At 44.2% G+C, this 19,606-nt stretch overlaps 1 protein-coding gene across 8 annotated transcripts in view; it reads left to right on the top strand.

Annotated features, from left to right (window-relative positions):
• utrn (utrophin) overlaps positions 1-19,606 on the top strand; it is a 312,100-nt gene that overhangs the window by 127,568 nt on the left and 164,926 nt on the right. Inside the window, exon 1 of one of the 8 annotated variants that reach the window (XM_029742625.1) lies at positions 4,982-5,162. The exons of the other annotated variants lie outside the window; for them this stretch is intronic. Within the exon in view, the coding sequence (XP_029598485.1) occupies positions 5,019-5,162 (144 nt within the window). The 5' untranslated portion in view covers positions 4,982-5,018. Of the gene's footprint in view, positions 1-4,981; positions 5,163-19,606 lie in introns of those variants that run through there. 8 annotated transcript variants of the gene reach the window in all.

Here is a 19,606-nt window from a genome sequence, read left to right as displayed (position 1 = left end):
ATGGCCTCATGCATGACCTCGTATGGCCTCATACATGATCTCATACATGGTCTCATACATGACCTCGTATGGTCTCATACATGGTCTCGTATGGTCTCTTTTCTCCAGCTCTGTTTCCACCTACAGGAAGCCCATCTTGTGATTTCAAATTGAGCTTTCTGGAAATGCCTATATTTTTTTATTTCACCCTCTCTACCCCTTCTTGTCCTCTCTCCTTTACGCCTCCTTAACCCTTATTCCCTCTTATTTCTCTCTCTCCCTCTGTCTCCCAACTTGGGGTAAGATTGATGGACTGCAGTCAGAGCCAAATGGAAACTGTATGAATGAAAGCAAATGAATGGGGAAGGAGGAAAGAGAGGGGGATTAGAGAGAGAAGGAGATAACAGGACAGAGAATGGTCAGATTGAGATACGGGGAAAGGAGCCTGGAGCCTTCCTTCATTCAGAGTGACTCTTGTGTCACCAGTCAATGTTAAGTCTGTCACCTTACCTGAGTTTCTTCTTGAGATGCTCCATATAACCACAAGCCACATGATTTCTTAGGAGAAGAAAAATGCAATGTTCCTCAGAAGTTAGGTCTTAGAGATGTGCTATAGAAAGATGAAGCACCTTATGTTAGTTCTTACAACTGGAGAACAAATGTTTTATTTAATCCTTAAGGTTGAAATACACAATCTACTACTGTATATATAAAAACAAATATGTGATAAGGTTTAGCTGGTGTGGTGCCATATTGTGTTGCATCGTGCTAGCCTGTTTCCCCTCAGCTGGTGTGGTGCCATATTGTGTTGCACCGTGCTAGCCTGTTGTCCCTCAGCTGGTGTGGTGCCATATTGTGTTGCACCGTGCTAGCCTGTTTCCCCTCAGCTGGTGTGGTGCCATATTGTGTTGCACCGTGCTAGCCTGTTTCCCCTCAGCTGGTGTGGTGCCATATTGTGTTGCACCGTGCTAGCCTGTTGTCCCTCAGCTGGTGTGGTGCCATATTGTGTTGCACCGTGCTAGCCTGTTGTCCCTCAGCTGGTGTGGTGCCATATTGTGTTGCACCGTGCTAGCCTGTTTCCCCTCAGCTGGTGTGGTGCCATATTGTGTTGCACCGTGCTAGCCTGTTTCCCCTCAGCTGGTGTGGTGCCATATTGTGTTGCACCGTGCTAGCCTGTTTCCCCTCAGCTGGTGTGGTGCCATATTGTGTTGCACCGGTCTAGCCTGTTTTCCCTCAGCTGGTGTAGTGTCATATTGTGTTGCATCGTGCTAGCCTGTTTCCCCTCAGCTGGTGTGGTGTCATATTGTGTTGCACCGTGCTAGCCTGTTTCCCCTCAGCTGGTGTGGTGTCATATTGTGTTGCATCGTGCTAGTCTGTTTCCCCTCAGCTGGTGTGGTGTCATATTGTGTTGCATCGTGCTAGCCTGTTTCCCCTCAGCTGGTGTGGTGTCATATTGTGTTGCACCGTGCTAGCCTGTTTCCCCTCAGCTGGTGTGGTGCCATATTGTGTTGCACCGTGCTAGCCTGTTTCCCCTCAGCTGGTGTGGTGCCATATTGTGTTGCACCGTGCTAGCCTGTTGTCCCTCAGCTGGTGTGGTGCCATATTGTGTTGCACCGTGCTAGCCTGTTGTCCCTCAGCTGGTGTGGTGCCATATTGTGTTGCACCGTGCTAGCCTGTTTCCCCTCAGCTGGTGTGGTGCCATATTGTGTTGCACCGTGCTAGCCTGTTTCCCCTCAGCTGGTGTGGTGCCATATTGTGTTGCACCGTGCTAGCCTGTTTCCCCTCAGCTGGTGTGGTGCCATATTGTGTTGCACCGGTCTAGTCTGTTTTCCCTCAGCTGGTGTAGTGTCATATTGTGTTGCATCGTGCTAGCCTGTTTCCCCTCAGCTGGTGTGGTGTCATATTGTGTTGCACCGTGCTAGCCTGTTTCCCCTCAGCTGGTGTGGTGTCATATTGTGTTGCATCGTGCTAGTCTGTTTCCCCTCAGCTGGTGTGGTGTCATATTGTGTTGCATCGTGCTAGCCTGTTTCCCCTCAGCTGGTGTGGTGTCATATTGTGTTGCACCGTGCTAGCCTGTTTCCCCTCAGCTGGTGTGGTGTCATATTGTGTTGCACCGTGCTAGCCTGTTTCCCCTCAGCTGGTGTGGTGTCATATTGTGTTGCACCGTGCTAGCCTGTTTCCCTCAGCTGGTGTGGTGTCATATTGTGTTGCACCGTGCTAGCCTGTTTCCCCTCAGCTGGTGTGGTGTCATATTGTGTTGCACCGTGCTAGCCTGTTTCCCTCAGCTGGTGTGGTGTCATATTGTGTTGCACCGTGCTAGCCTGTTTCCCCTCAGCTGGTGTGGTGTCATATTGTGTTGCACCGTGCTAGCCTGTTTCCCCTCAGCTGGTGTGGTGCCATATTGTGTTGCACCGTGCTAGCCTGTTTCCCTCAGCTGGTGTGGTGTCATATTGTGTTGCACCGTGCTAGCCTGTTTCCCTCAGCTGGTGTGGTGTCATATTGTGTTGCACCGTGCTAGCCTGTTTCCCTCAGCTGGTGTGGTGTCATATTGTGTTGCACCGTGCTAGCCTGTTTCCCCTCAGCTGGTGTGGTGTCATGTTCAGCTGCAGTGACTCCATGTGAAGCCACTATGCAGCCTGTTCCCTATTATTCACTGTCACACAGGAGCACAGAGACACGCACAACACACAGAATGAGGGCAGAGGGCAACACACACACACACACACACACACACACACACACACACACACACACACACACACACACACACACTCCAAAGAGTCAGAGATGTAGTAGTAATACTCTCACACAGAGAGGGCAAAGGTCACACTGTTGGAAGGGAGCTTTTATCTAGCCTACCCCAGTCGTGTGAGTGTATCTCTGATGTTTTCACCTTGATATGTACCTATGTGTACAAAAAATGCTACATTGGCTTATTGTGCGCGCGTGTGCGCATGTTAAAAAGCTAAAACCAGTGCGTTCCAGTCTGTATAACAAGTCAAAGCTGTTCAGCAAACACCATTCAGATTCCGGCCCTTCTCAAACGTTAACTTTCATTCTACAGAACGTTGGAATCGCTGGCCAAACAATGCTGTAAGTTACTGTGAACATGATGCTAGTTCCCGAGGGGGTTCATATATGCCGACACTAACGGATCTTACTGGAAACCCAGTGACGTCAGTGCGATTTTGCTAACTGGGCTAGCTAACGGTATTCCCGTAATTCCCTTAGAATAATCAATACTGTGTGGAATGAGTGAATACATGTATGGCTCACCAAATCAAGATCTGTCTTCACAGAGCACTTGATAATCACTCTCTCTTTCTCACATGGTTATCTAAGTGTTTATGTGTGTGTGTATGGGGGTGGAGAGCGTGTGTGTCTCTGTGTGTGTGTGTGTTCAATGCTAAGCCTCCCTTTCCCATCCTGCTTTTCCCTGGATATGAAGTGACAGGCCAGACAGGGGCCATATGGGCATTAATATGTCCCTTAGCTCAAAGCTGAACACACTCTTATTTAGAGTTTAGTGTGTGTGTGTGTGTTCTGTATTTATGAGTGTTGGGAAACTGAGATGAGGCAATCGTGGTGTGGTGTCAAAAGGAGTGCATTGTCTGTCGTGCTGGGGGAGTCTTTAGGGGGAAAAACGGGTTCAGATCCTGAGTGCAGGAGAAAGTCATGTTTCGGAATCTATTAACAGAGCAAATTACAGATGCTACTACTGAATCAGCACTTCCTCTGTTTCCATGTCTCTGTTTCTCTTTCATACACTATCCTTCACTTTCTTTTCATTTTATTCTCTTTCATGCGCTCACAAAATGTACTTTCTGCTTTTCTCTCTTCCCTTCTCTCTTCCCTTCCCTTCCCTCTCTTCCTTCCCCTCTCTTACCTCCCCTCTCTTACCTCCCATCTCTTCCCTCTCTTCCCTTCCCTGTCTTCCCTTCTCTCTCGTCCCTCCCCTTTCTTCTCTTCTCTCTCTCAGCTCCCTGTTCTCATATCAGACTGCTTTCTCATCCCTCTGTATCTGTGTCTGAGCATATCGTTACATCTGGGACACACACACACACACACACACACACACACACACACACACACACACACACACACACACACACACACACACACACACACACACTGCTGCTCCTGCTGTGTGCGGGCTGCACGCTGTACATCTCACTTGTGCTCGCTCTCTCCCTTGGTGTCTTTCTCTCTCTCCCTTCCTCTTTCTCTCTCTCTCTCCCTTCCTCTTTCTCTCTCTCGTTCCCTCTCTCCCAGTCATTGGTTCCCTCTGGCTGGTCATTGGCTCTCTATGGCTGAAGGAGCTTCTGTCTTCTGTTATCCCAGGTCTACTGATCGCTCTGTCTCTCTCTCTCTCGCTCTGTCTCTCTCGCTCTCTCTCTGTCTCTCTCTGTCTCTCGCTCTCGCTCTGTCTCTCTCTCTCTCGCTCTCTCTCTGTCTCTCTCTGTCGTCCGCTCTGAAGGTTTTCCGTGGAGCGCTACAGTCTTTATCTCCGGCTGTCCGCTGTGAGCCGCGATCGGAGAGCAGCGCACCTCTCTTCTCCTCCAGCAAAACTTCTGCCTCCCACTCTCATTCTTCTTCTCTTTGTTTGCTTATCGGCTGATTTTTCTCCTTTTCGTCCTCTTTGACCCCAGGCTCCTGAAGTGGACCCCAGAGTGACATGTCTTTTTGGAGTGGTTTTGTGTACCATGGTTTAAGTGTGTGTGAATGAGAGTCAGTGAGTGTTTCAGCATCGCTTAAATGCATGAGTGAGTGTGTGAGGAGGAAGTGTGTGCATGTGTGTGTGACTGTGTGTGTATATGTGTGAGAGAGAGTGTTTGCTGTGAGAGTGCACGTGACTGACCGTGCACTGTGTGTGTGTGTGTGTGTGCCAGTATATCTGCATGTGCGGGGGCATGCCGATCGCAGCATGTGTGTCAGACAGTGTGTGTAAGTGTGTGTGTTCACGTCACTCCTGCTGTGGTGTGTCTCTGGGAGAAGGAGGAGGAGAGGATATGAGCAGGGCTGGGCAGTGCTAGCGTGCCATGCGGACTCGGAGCAGGCTGCAGACCTGTGGCACGCGTAAAATGATGGCCATGGTCCGTACCTCCCTCCAGAAAGTGGTGGTCTTCCTTCACAGGCTCCAGAGAATGGCCATCTCATCCCCGCGCTACCACAAACTCTGCAAGGTCAGTCACAGAAAGAGAGGAAGACTTCTCTCCTCCGCTCTGTCATTCATGCCGTTCGTTCGTTTGTTTTGTGTGTTTATTCAGGGTTTGGTTCGTTGTTGTGATGGACTTGATGAGCAGTGTGGATTGGTTTGTTCAACTTGTTGGTTCAGATCATTTTCCTTTACTTTTTAATTGTTTGTCTTCTTTAGAAAATACTTGTTTTATTCATGGCTTATGATTGTTCAGAGAGTTTTATGTTTCTGAATGTCTCTCATCTTGGTGAATGAATACTTTTGTTGGCCTGTTGGTTATTTATTATTATTATTACATTAGCGGTTCACCAAGTCTCTCCACGTCTCTGCCATAGTTGGGATATTTTTATTCTAATTTGGGACTCTTGTTGTTGTCAACAGATCCTCCTGTTATCTGTTTGGCAGAGTGTTGACGGGTGCAGTTTTTACCTCCACAGTGTGTCTGCATATCTCTGGCTGGGTGCGGGACTGATACACTGCCTCAGTGGCACGTCAAGTAATCAGGCTCCGTGTGTGTGTGTGTGTGTGTGTGTGTGTGTGTGTGTGTGTGTGTGTGTGTGTGTGTGTGTGTGTGCGTGTGCGTGCATGCTTGTGTAGAGTCTTGTCTCTCTGCTGTCAGTTTGAGACAGCTTTTCTGTGGTGTTGTTATTTCAATGAAGGATATATTGTGAGGTTGCTAGTGACAGCTCGAGACAGATGGAAAAGTTGCTAACAGAAACACACAGAGCAGCGAGAGTGCAGAGTGTGATGAGAGATGGACCAGCTGCTCAGGTCCTGCAGCTCTGTGTGCTTTAATCCCTCTGAGGATTAGAGCTGCCAGCCACAATCACAAACCTGTGTGTGTGTGTGTGTGTGTGTGTGTGTGTGTGTGTGTGTGTGTGTGTGTGTGTGTGTGTGTGTGTGTGTGTGTGTGTGTGTGTGTGTGTGTGTGTGTGTGTGTGTGTGTGTGTGTGTGTGTGTGTGTGTGTGTGTGTGTGTGTGTGTGTGTGCGTGCGTGCACAGTGGACCCAATTCTCATTATTAAACAGCTGGAATCACGCTTTAAAACGCATTTGTTAGCCTTGGATTCAATGGATTACATAGTTTCTCTCAAGCCTAATCCCTCGTCTTCTCTCTCCACCTCTCACTGTCTCTCTCTCTCTCTCTCTCTCTGTCTTTCATTTTCACTCTCTCACTTCGTCTCTTGCTCTCCCTTTTCTGTCTTTCTATGAGCTATGGTGTGGATTCTCTCTCCTAATATCACATTCACACTGTCAGACCAATCTGTGTGTCAATCTGACTCTCTTCATGTGTGACTGACTGACTGAGTGTGTACCTGTAGACTACTGGCCCACAGTAAGCAGAGATACAGAGAAAGTGCTTGAGAGACAAAGGGAGAGGTGATTCATACAGTATATTTCCCTCCTTTCACTCACTAGTTAATTCCCTAGAATAAAGTCAGCACTTGCTCTTTGCTCATTTAACCCACCCTGGGCAGCATCTATTTTAGTTTAATCTCCCTTTCAGCAGGGAGATCTGTGATCACTCCTCTCATCGCCCTGAGGAAAACTACTGTGCACTCGTTTACCACCACCTCTCAACCCCCCCTCGCAACACACTTTCCTAACTTCTCCTAATACACACCTATGCATTCCGCACTTGACTACCTTCCCTTTGGTGGCATCAGTTATTCGTCGCTTGTTTCATCTCCACTGGGTGGACCCCTTTGTTCTTCATTCGTTTCGCACCCAGTGGGAGGAATCTGTCATTCTACACTTGATTACCCTTCCCTGGGTCGCATCAGTCATTCTGGGCTCGTTGGGCTTCCCCTCAGGAGGTTCAGTCATTCTGGGCTCGTCTGGACTCCCCTGGGCGTGCTCACTGTCTGGCGGTCTGGATCAGTGCTTCCTGATGATAGATGTGCTCTGGGCTCGCTCTCTCTGGGCTTGTCTCGCTATTACCTTGCTCTCCGGGTTAGGAGATAGCCTGGCCTCGGGGTTGACAGTGCTGGCCAAAACCCTATACCCACAATAACCGATGTATAAATCACCTGCAATGATAAATGTTTGGTCAATGGCATATCCTCATGTACATAGATTAGCTCTGCGCCTATCTCAGGGGTGAACCTCTTGTTCAGTCTGGCCCCCAGCCTCCCAGTCACTATCAGTCCTGTCCTTTTCACCAGTCTTCTTCCTAACATGGCAACACTGTCCACTATTAGTTTAAACCAGGGATGTCAAACTCATTCTCTCCACAGGCTTCATTTGTTCTTCACTGACGTCCGGGGGGCCGCAATTAAAATGTTATATATTTCCGTCGCTTTTGGAATTTTCAATATTCCATGACTGTTATCAAGCTGGACAGAGTGAGGAGACTATAGATGACTGTTATCAAGCTGGACAGAGTGAGGAGACTATAGATGACTGTTATCTAGCTGGACAGAGTGAGGAGACTATAGATGACTGTTATCAAGCTGGACAGAGAGAGGATACTATAGATGACTGTTATCAAGCTGGACAGAGAGAGGATACTATAGATGACTGTTATCAAGCTGGACAGAGAGAGGATACTATAGATGACTGTTATCTAGCTGGACAGAGTGAGGAGACTATAGATGACTGTTATCAAGCTGGACAGAGTGAGGAGACTATAGATGACTGTTATCAAGCTGGACAGAGAGAGGAAACTATAGATGACTGTTATCTAGCTGGACAGAGAGAGGATACTATAGATGACTGTTATCTAGCTGGACAGAGAGAGGATACTATAGATGACTGTTATCTAGCTGGACAGAGAGAGGAGACTATAGATGACTGTTATCTAGCTGGACAGAGAGAGGATACTATAGATGACTGTTATCTAGCTGGACAGAGAGAGGATACTATAGATGACTGTTATCTAGCTGGACAGAGAGAGGATACTATAGATGACTGTTATCAAGCTGGACAGAGTGAGGAGACTATAGATGACTGTTATCAAGCTGGACAGAGAGAGGAAACTATAGATGACTGTTATCTAGCTGGACAGAGAGAGGAGACTATAGATGACTGTTATCTAGCTGGACAGAGAGAGGAGACTATAGATGACTGTTATCTAGCTGGACAGAGAGAGGATACTATAGATGACTGTTATCTAGCTGGACAGAGTGAGGAGACTATAGATGACTGTTATCAAGCTGGACAGAGAGAGGATACTATAGATGACTGTTATCAAGCTGGACAGAGAGAGGATACTATAGATGACTGTTATCTAGCTGGACAGAGTGAGGAGACTATAGATGACTGTTATCTAGCTGGACAGAGTGAGGAGACTATAGATGACTGTTATCAAGCTGGACAGAGTGAGGAGACTATAGATGACTGTTATCAAGCTGGACAGAGAGAGGAGACTATAGATGACTGTTATCTAGCTGGACAGAGTGAGGAGACTATAGATGACTGTTATCTAGCTGGACAGAGAGAGGATACTATAGATGACTGTTATCTAGCTGGACAGAGAGAGGATACTATAGATGACTGTTATTTAGATGGACAGAGTGAGGAGACTATAGATGACTGTTATCAAGCTGGACAGAGAGAGGTGACTATAGATGACTGTTATCAAGCTGGACAGAGTGAGGAGACTATAGATGTAGGTCCATTATCATTTCTACACAGTTTTCATTTGGTTTCAATTCTTTCAAGGCGGATTGAGATCGTTTTTTAGTTTTTTTAATTGCTGGAGCGGATCTCCTATAGGCCTGCAGAGAAATTACCTGAAAGCAATTGGACAGAGTAACAGATTACTTAGTACTTTTTAGTATTTGTGTGTGTGTTTGTGTGCATGCGTGTGTTTGTGTGAATGCGAGTGTGCGTGCATGTGTATGCGTGTGCATGTGTGTGTGTATGTTCGTGTGTTTGTGTTGAGTCTGGTATATTTGTGCTGGAGAGCATTGAAGGCCCTAATGGCTATTTTCATTGCACTCAGCTCTGTTTTGTCTGTTTAGTCACTGCCTGGAAAGATTCTGAAGGGCACTTCAGTCTCAGGAGAAGTGTCCTCCTACTCTCATTAGACTTTCTGGAAGTGAGTGTGTGTGTGTGTGTGTGTGTGTGTGTGTGTGTGTGTGTGTGTGAGAGAGAAAGAGAGTGAGATAGAATGTGTGCATTTGTGTTTTCATGAACACACTGGCAGCCCTCTTTAAAATAGCCCAAAGCAGCATTTCCTCCAGTTAATTCTTGTCCCTTTAGTCCCCTAGCCCTGTGACTAACACATTGGTCCCTGTCCCGTCTCCACCCACCAACCTACTCAGAGCTACCCTAGGCAGGGTGAGTCAGACCTGGGAACAGAGCGCAGTGCCTTTGCCTCTCTGCCCTTGTGCTCCACCAGGACCAGGGGCCCTGGACATTAGCATGCATCAGCAGAGCAGGACCGCAGGTGTGTGGACACGCATCACTCTCCCCAGACAAGGAGCCAGTCCAGGCTGTTTGTCTCCAACACACATTCTTACACACACACACACACACACACACACTTCACAATGCAGGCCGACGTAGTGATGAGTTGTGAGAGGAAATGATATGGTAACAAATTCATAAGTACGGCTAATTTGAATTAATTTAGCAACCCTCGAAAAGCCCCAAGGACAATAACTGGAAACCTAGCACCATTACCCACATCAATGGTAAATCACCTGATCTTCCGGTATTTGAAAATGAAGGGCTCAAATAACTGAAAATTCATCTTTGATTTGAACTGTCACTCAAGTCATAGATGTATGGCATTAGAATGGAGTGAGATGAAAATAATGAAGTGATATGGAGAGAATGTAAATGGAATTGAATGCTTGATACTTCAAGGAGTAGTAAAGGAATGTATTCATTCACATACAGGTAGCTTTAATACATTATGAAGAGCTTGTATGATAGGGTCTATTGTATACAGTACATTAATGGTAATAGTAGCTAGTGGCCCATACACATGCTAAATGCATAGATGTATTTCCCTCATTGCTGAAAGCAGGATGAGAGCTTGTGTTAGTTGGGAGAGAGACGGAGAGAACAGGGTCTAATTCAGAACGGCTCATGTTAAAGCCATTATAATGCTCTTATCTTCTACAGATTTTCAAAAACAGCAACATCCTATTTTCTCCTGCTATTTCTCCCCCAAGCTCCGTCTGTCGTTTGCTTGCACTTGTCGTGGAAATTCTTACACATTGACACTCAAAGTCAATCTTAAACGAATCATTGTTTATTTGTCAGCTCGCTGGAGAGGTTCCATCCAACTCAGTGCACCATAGTACACATGTCTGTCAGGAGCTCTGCCGGGGCAGTCCCACCATTTGTCTTATATACAGCTAGACACAGACAAGTTATATTTGCATGATTTAGCATAATTAATGAATCATTACCGTTTTGTTTCATTCATGTGACCGACCAATACTTGTTCATAACATGTGACATACCAATACCTCACGAGGCTTCTTCTCTCTAAGCTGAGACCTTGAAACTGAGATATCTTTCATTTGTTCTCAAAACACAGTCTTTTGTTCTCAAAACACGGTCTTTTGTTCTCAAAACACGGTCTTTTGTTCTCAAAACACGGTCTTTTGTTCTCAAAACACGGTTTGGGCGCACTGTCAAATTGCAGCTACTGATAGTGAGGATTTGTACAGTCAGCCACTTGCATGAACACAGAAATCGGTTTATAGAACAGCACATGAATAGAACACAGAAATTAGTTCTGAGAATATTATTAGTTCTAAAAATAGCACAAACATTCAAATTTCCCTTACACACTGTTTCACCGAATCTCAACATTTCTCTTGATGTCCCTCCCTCCCATTGAGGCAGTAATGGCTGTTATCTGTCCAGTAGAACAGTAGACTGTGAGGTTGCATTAAGCCTCGTGGCCCAGGCTCATACTAATGGCTGAGTGTTTTGTTTCAAGTAGAGCACTCAGCAGTCTCATCCACCCCTCAGTCCTTCTCTCTGCTAGTATACCTAACATACAGTACGTGCACTGAGCTGTATGGATGGCTCTGGTTCCCTGAGAATGAGGAAGATCGGGAGAGTTATGAAGACAGAATGTGAGAGAGAGGCATGGAAGAGACATGACACAGACAGAGTGTGTCTTGAGAGAGACAAACACAGCGATATAATTAAGCAATAGGGCCTGAGGAGGTGTTGTTATATGGCCAATATACCACGGCTAAGGGCTGTTTTTACGCACGACGCAACGCGGAGTTTGCCTTATACCACAAACACCCGAGGGGCCTTATTGTGATTATAAACTGGTTACCAACATAATTAGAGCAGTAAAAATACATGTTTTTTCATACCCGTGGTATACGGTCTATCAGCCAATCAGCATTCAGGGCTCGAACCACCCAGTTTATAATGAACTTTCTAGATAAATAGAAAGATGGGCGTTCTAAAGGCAGAGAGAGACTGAGACGGCGAGAGAGCATACTGCCCTGCTCCTCCTCTTCCCCTCCCTCTTCAGTATGTGAAGGCTTTTATCTCAGTGAGGGTCCAGTAGTAATGTCCATTACTGTAGTCCAGCTGAACATATTATACTGCATTAGGGATTTTGTCTAAATCAGATAGAAGCAATGAGGAGTCAAAGTGATGGCAAACTGTATGGATGAGTGCAGTAGTAGATTTTACAGAGATTACACACACACACACACACACTGTTTTTCGGGGCGGCAGGTAGCCTAGTGGTTAGAGCGTTGGGCCAGTAACCGAGCTGACAGGGTAAAAATCTGTCGTTCTGCCCCTGAACAAGGCAGTTAACCCACTGTTCCCTGGTAGGCCGTCATTGTAAATAAGAATTTGTTCTTAACTGATTTGCCTAGTTAAATAAAGGTAAACATTTAACGTGTTTAACATTTCCCCACACAGGAAAACGATTTCAAATAAACGATATCATTACGTGTTTCACCACCCATGTTATTTACATTATTAAATGTCCATGTGGGCTCTGCTATGTCGGTAAAACCTCCCGCTCTCTCAAACAGAGAATTAGTGAACATAAAAGTTCAATCAGGAGAAACGACAGGGATTATCCAGTCGTAGTACATTTTAATGACCTAAAGCCTGACATTTCTACCTTTAGATTTTGTGGTATAGAGAAAGTTAAGATATCAGACAGGGGAGGTGATATTAATAATACTCTTAGTAAAAGAGAATGTTTTTGGATTTTCACCCTCCAGACATTATTTCCTAAAGGATTTAATGATGAAATGCCTATGTATGTTGTGAATTTAAAATATGTCCCTATTTAAGATTACTCTGTTTTTTGTATGATGTACCCAAAGATTAATGAAAACTTGCTATGTCCTCATTGTGATTTTATGGACGTATTCAATGCATCTTAATTATACACTTTTGTAATATTTGTGAAATGCATATTGTTATATATGGTAGCACTTATTTATTTTTCCTTCGCCTCCAACCCCTTTCCATGCGTGGAACGGATGTGGGTGGGGCTAGGTCTACATAGAGGTGCTGTTTTCAGAAAATTCACAAAAGCTCTGACGAAGGCCGTGAGGCCGATACGTAAGCTTATCAAATATCAGTGATACTAACAAGAGCAGTGTGCGGTTTCCTTTTTTCTTCATTCTGTTTCAACTGTTGCCATGCACCTGCAACAAGATTGCTCAGATGTGCGAGTGCCTTTTGAATTTTGAAACATTTAACATGTAAAAAAAATGTCCTATGTTTATTTATTGCCGTTGTTTTCCTGGTCTCTCTCATGGTGAAGGAGAGGCAGGTGGTCATTGGTCATATTTTGAGAGGACCCATTTCTGTCTCCACCGGGTATTCTAGTTCCATTATCCATTTTGGGCAGGAGTTTGACAACAATGATTTATCACTAGATCTGTTGCAGTGACTGTAGTACCTACACACCGGAAGTCATGAGTCATGACCTCAGTAAAATTCCACGTGACCTTTGAGTCACGGTAATCTCCTATTATGCACTCTACTCAACTTGCTAACTACCATCAGGTCCTAATGGCCTGGTACTCAGGGCTCTATTGTCCCTCCTTCAGGTCCTAATGGCCTGGTACTCAGGGTTCTATTGTCCCTCCTTCAGGTCCTAATGGCCTGGTACTCAGGGTTCTATTGTCCCTCCTTCAGGTCCTAATGGCCTGGTACTCAGGGCTGTATTGTCCCTCCATCAGGTCCTAATGGCCTGGTACTCAGGGCTCTATTGTCCCTCCATCAGGATGCTAATGGTCTGGTACTCAGGGCTCCATTGTCCCTCCATCAGGTCCTAATGGCCTGGTAATCAGGGCTCTATTGTCCCTCTACCCACTCTGACATCAATGTAAATGCAATGGGAAAATCACATCAAACACTTATCATCAAAACAGTATCGTGCTCTTAAAACTCACCTCACTGTGATTGATCAATTTGAAGAAAGAAGTTCAACAACAGGTTGAAACAGTGTAAAACATGTAGTGGTGGATGTTGTTTCAAAGCCTAACACAATGAAATGGACAGTGCTTTCTAAGGTGACGATTATTTCAAAACTCTCATATGCATATTAGATCTTATGCATATGCATAGGCTTATATAAGAGCCCAAGCCCGGGAAAAAAAACTGAATTAAAATTATAATTGTGCCATTATACAATACATAGCCTACCACATATTACGCATGGCAGAAAAACATACAACAAAACTTATTTAAGACGTCTTTGGTACATAATTGGTCTAGCCTATACTCCAAAATTAAACAAATGATAGTAATCGTAGTTGTGTGGACTGTATTATTATGCACACTAGATGGACTGGTTACCTTACGCTATGCTGCATACTTTATATCCATGAGTCTGGGACAGAACATATAGCCCTAGATGATGCTGTTGATTCATTGATTGTGCAGGGCAGCTTACAGTTAGCCTACAATTAGTGAATTTGATTTTGAATAGCCTAGTAATAGGGAATTTTTTATATTTTCATAATTAATTGAGTGACACATTAACTTCAGCTACACAGAATATCTCACCACCATGTGTTTCCATCTCCTCCTCTCTCTCCTTCATTCCTGTTTTGAGTGTGCAGACAGGCTGTCAACGGTTAAGTCAAATATGTTTCATTACGAAAACATGCTATGTTCTCCAACATATTTCAATTGGTTTCCCAAATTAAGACCTGGGTAGCTGCAGGAACAGGGTTGGAGAACCCATGGCATACAGAGTTTGGGCGGAATATCACCTTTCTGGCAGCGAGAGCAGACTCCTCAAACAGTGGTTGATACGTGCAGTGAAATAAGTGGTGTTGTATTTATTTCTCAGCTGGTCATATTATGCTCCGCTATGAAACTGAAGTAGCCTACAAAACAGAGCGGCAGGAAAGCCAGCGTCCTCCATTCCCTATTGGAGAGCATACAGATGACATGTCTTTTTCCCCTCCCCCTGTTCCTAACCATTTAATAATGGACCATTCTAAATCAAAACACATTTTATATATTAGTAAAGACCAGATTAAATTGAGAATAGTCTGATGGGTGAAAATCAGTTGATGAGAGAAGAGCTGTGCAGCCTGAGACCAGGAACAGAACAAGCCTTTTCTGCTTCTTTCTCAAATCAATAGCAGATAGTCGCTCCATGCAGCCCTTATATGTTTTGATTTCTAAGACATTCTAAGGTTTGTTTCATTCACAACTAAAGTTGCCAAATAACTCTAAATCTGGCATATAGGACCTGCTTCAAGTGATCACGTTTACACTTAATATAGCCTCTTCATATGCACACTCGCTCTGTAATGGGAAAAATATCCTTAGGCCTACAATATCCTTAGGTCAACTCATATTCTGTTCTTCTAAAATAAAAACATTTCATAGCATGTTTCTTTAGACCTGACTAAAATAAATCATGGATTTATTGTGATGGTGTATATTAAATTGATTTATTAGACATTTTTAAATGTAGATGTTCCCAAGGCGCGGATCAGTGGCTTGTATGTGTGGAGGCCTGGAGATGCTAAACGGATCAGTGGCTTGTATGTGTGGAGGCCTGGAAATGCTAAACGGATCAGTGGCTTGTATGTGTGGAGGCCTGGAGATGCTAAACGGATCAGCAGCTTGTATGTGTGGAGGCCTGGAGATGCTAAACGGATCACCGGCTTGTATGTGTGGAGGCCTGGAGATGCTAAACGGATCAGCAGCTTGTATGTGTGGAGGCCTGGAGATGCTAAACGGATCACCGGCTTGTATGTGTGGAGGCCTGGAGATGCTAAACGGATCACCGGCTTGTATGTGTGGAGGCCTGGAGATGCTAAACGGATCAGTGGCTTGTATGTGTGGAAGCCTGGAGATGCTAAACGGATCAGAGGCTTGTATGTGTGGAGGCCTGGAGATGCTAAACGGATCAGCGGCTTGTATGTGTGGAGGCCTGGAGATGCTAAACGGATCAGCGGCTTGTATGTGTGGAGGCCTGGAGATGCTAAACGGATCAGTGGTTTGTATGTGTGGAGGCCTGGAGATGCTAAACGGATCAGTGGTTTGTATGTGTGGAGGCCTGGAGATGCTAAACGGATCAGCGGCTTGTATGTGTGGAGGCCTGGAGATGCTAAACGGATCAGTTGTTTGTATGTGTGGAGGCCTGGAGATGCTAAACGGATCAGTGGCTTGTATGTGTGGAGGCCTGGAGATGCTAAACGGATCAGTGGCTTGTATGTGTGGAGGCCTGGAGATGCTAAACGGATCACCGGCTTGTATGTGTGGAGGCCTGGAGATGCTAAACGGATCAGTGGCTTGTATGTGTGGAGGCCTGGAGATGCTAAACGGATCAGTGGCTTGTATGTGTGGAGGCCTGGAGATGCTAAACGGATCAGTGGCTTGTATGTGTGGAGGCCTGGAGATGCTAAACGGATCAGTGGCTTGTATGTGTGGAAGCCTGGAGATGCTAAACGGATCAGTGGCTTGTATGTGTGGAGGCCTGGAGATGCTAAACGAGTTTGTTAATTAACGGTCAATTACCGTGAGACCAGCAGTATTTTGCATGACAATAAATTGCTGACAAAATGTAATGACCGCCACGGCCCAAGGGAGTGGTAATTTTATCCTCTCTCTCTTCACTCTCTGCCAGGGTGAGTTCCAGGAAACAAACAAATGAAAAAAAGAGGGAAAATCATTTTTCTATTCCTTCTATTTCTGGCTGGTGATGTCCCTGGAAACTAGCTAGAATACAGTGCCCTGCCTGCTTGCCACCCTGTTGATATCTGCTGCAGCACACACAGGCAGGCAACATTACTCTATGGGCTATGAGTCAGCTGATTGTTCATGTTTGTGTGTGTGTGTGTGTGTGTGTGTGTGTGTGTGTGTGTGTGTGTGTGTGTGTGTGTGTGTGTGTGTGTGTGTGTGTGTGTGTGTGTGTGTGTGTGATTAATAATCCCTCCTACATTAGTGCTGAGCGATTAACCGAAATGTACACTACCGTTCAAAAGTTTTGGGTCACTTAGAAATGTCCTTGTTTTTGAAAGAAAAGCACATTTTTGGTCCATTAAAATAACATCAAATTGATCAGAAATAGTGTAGACATTGTTAATGTTGTAAATGCCTATTGTAGCTGGAAACGACTGATTTTTAATGGAATATCTACACACCAGTCTCAACGTCAACAGTGAAGAGGCGACTCCGGGATACTGGCCTTCTAGGCAGAGTTGCAAAATACATATCTCAGACTGGCCAATAAAAATAAAATATTAAGATGGGCAAAAGAACACACACACTGGACAGAGATATGGCTTTTTCATGCAACTCTGCCTAGAAGGCCAGCATCCCAGAGTCGCCTCTTCACTGTCGATGTTGAGACTGGTGTTTTGCGGGCACTATTTAATGAATCTGCCAGTTGAGGACTTGTAAGGTATCTGTTTCTCAAACTAGACACTCTAATGTACTTGTCCTCTTGCTCAGTTGTGCATCGGGGCCTCCCACTCCTCTTTCTATTCTGGTTTGAGCCAGTTTGCTCTGTTCCGTGAAGGGAGTAGTACACAGCGTTGTACGAGATCTTCAGTTTCTTGGCAATTTCTGGCATGGAATAGCCTTCATTTCTCAGAATAAGAATAGACTGACGAGTTTCAGAAGAAAGTTATTTGTTTCTGGCCATTTTGAGCCTGTAATTGAACCCACAAATGCTGATGCCCCAGATACTCAACTAGTCTAAAGAAGGACAGTTTTATTGCTTTTTTAATGAGAACAACAGTTTTCAGCTGTGCTAACATAATTGCAAAAGGGTTTCCTAATGATCAATTAGCCTTTTAAAATGATCAACTTGGATTATCTAACACAACGTGCCATTGGAACACAGGAGCGATAGTTGCTGATAATGGGCCTCTGTACGCCTATGTAGATATTCCATAAAAAATCTGCCGTTTCCAGCTACAATAGTCATTTACAACATTAACAATGTCAACACTGTATTTCTGATCAATTTGATGTTATTTTAATGGACCAAAAATGAGCTTTACTTTCAAAAACAAGGACATTTCTAAGTGACCCCAAACTTTTGAATGGTAGTGTATATTTTTGGAGGGGGGCTAGTAAACAACAAATTCACCGACGTCGGTTAAATTACTTGAAATCCATTTAGTTCTGTGTTTTTTGTGAGCCCAACGTGACGTTTCACTAGAGATAAATCAAACAATTCAGGAGAGAAATGAAGTCAAGAACTATATGGGACGCTGGGCTGAAGGGAGGTAGTTTTCATTAAGCAAATATTCAACCTAGTTCAGTGCAGAAAAGTGGTAATTAACTACAATGACCATAATCCATTGTGTCTGTTCTTTTCAGTCTCAGACAGAGACGGATACACTTTTACGCCGGCTACATTAGGTTAGATACACACAGACAGCATACGCCACCGCATTAGAGAAGCATACGCTGGCGCATTAGAGAGGAATGTACACAATGACGAGAGAGAGCGATAGAGACAGTTTGTAAAATGATGCCTTATTTACTTTGAATCATTAGTAAAATGATTTTCAGATAGCTGTGCAGGATACTTAAGCAGGCTAGTCTAGGATGACTGAAGACTGAGGAGAACAGCGATAACATTAGATGGTTGTCTCCTACAGCCTGAGCAGTGATGAGATGACGACTTTAAGGAATACAAATTATAAAGTCATCAAATAAAAGTCAGTAATGTACACCTGAAATATTATATTATATTATTTCTTTTTTTTCTTTATTTTTTGAAGGCACTTATTCATTTTTTAAAACATTACTTTTTATTAAAGAGCACATAAAGAACATGTATCACACATACACAACTTCTCTTTGCTGTCTTTACTAAGGAGCGTAGTTACATTCACATGTTAAGGGTACATTTTGGCTGTATAGAGCAAATATTTCAACAGTCTGAATAAGTATACAATTTGGATTGTCGCACAAAAACAACAGAAACAAACAAAAAGCCCATAAATGACATAACAAGACCCGTACGATATGACTGGGACTCCGACCAGACACCTTCATATCTATGCTGTCTATGTTGCAAGACTGAGGGAATTCTCTCCCTGTCAGCAAGTTCCCTGCATAGACTTGACCACACATCTTTTGAAGGTGCATGTTCATTTCCCCAGCGTTTTGTTGCACTTTTCCTTGCTGCTGCTAAAAGATGCTCTATCAATTTAAGTGAAGAGGATTGGAGTGTTTCCAGAGGAACAATACCTTAGGAGATGACATGGGTCTGGTTGAATACCTGTGATACCTGTGATGTCCTGAATAACATGGAGAATTTCAGACCAAAAAGACTGGATTTTCAGACATTGCCAAAATATCTGTGATAAAGTACCTATTTATCCACACTGCCTCCAACACGTAGCTGATATTACTTTTTCCATTTTATTTAGTTTATCAGGGCTCATGAAAAAACTATGTAGTACTTTGTATTGAAACTCCCTTGTTCGGTTACATGTAGTGACTTTATATAGTGTTTCCATATGTTCCCCCAGCTCTCCTCTGATATCTGATCCTGTAATTCAACCTGCCATGAGTTCCTAAGATTATCTAAAGGTAATATTTGCATGTTAGCATATTGTGATAAAAATTTGAAACGGTTCCAATGTTTTCCCCTTGATAAAGTGATTCAGTCATCTCATCAATAGGAGTTATCGTCTCAGTCATGTTTTGTAACAGTCCTTTTTTAACAATATATTGCCTTACTTGAAGGTACCTATAAAGAATTGTTTGGGATATAATGAATTCCTCCTGGATTTCTTTAAATAATAAAAAAAATGGATCCTTTGAAAAGTTGAGAGACTCTACAAAGCCCCCTCTCTTCCCATTCTCTAAATCCTTGGGACATAGTAGCAGGGAGAAAGGCTGGGTTATGAAATATAGGTGAGTGTCCGGAAATGCAATTTTTCAGTTTATATTGGCGTTGAACCTCCCTCCATGTCTTCAATGTAAGAGTAATAATTGGGTTTGTTTAATCCTGTCAATAGAAATAGGGTCTGCTATA

This window comes from Salmo trutta, chromosome 1 (genome assembly GCF_901001165.1).
Source record: "Salmo trutta chromosome 1, fSalTru1.1, whole genome shotgun sequence".
Taxonomy (NCBI): Eukaryota; Metazoa; Chordata; class Actinopteri; order Salmoniformes; family Salmonidae; genus Salmo; species Salmo trutta.
Note: the sequence above shows the minus strand (reverse complement) of the source record. Positions and strands in the feature narration are given on the sequence as shown.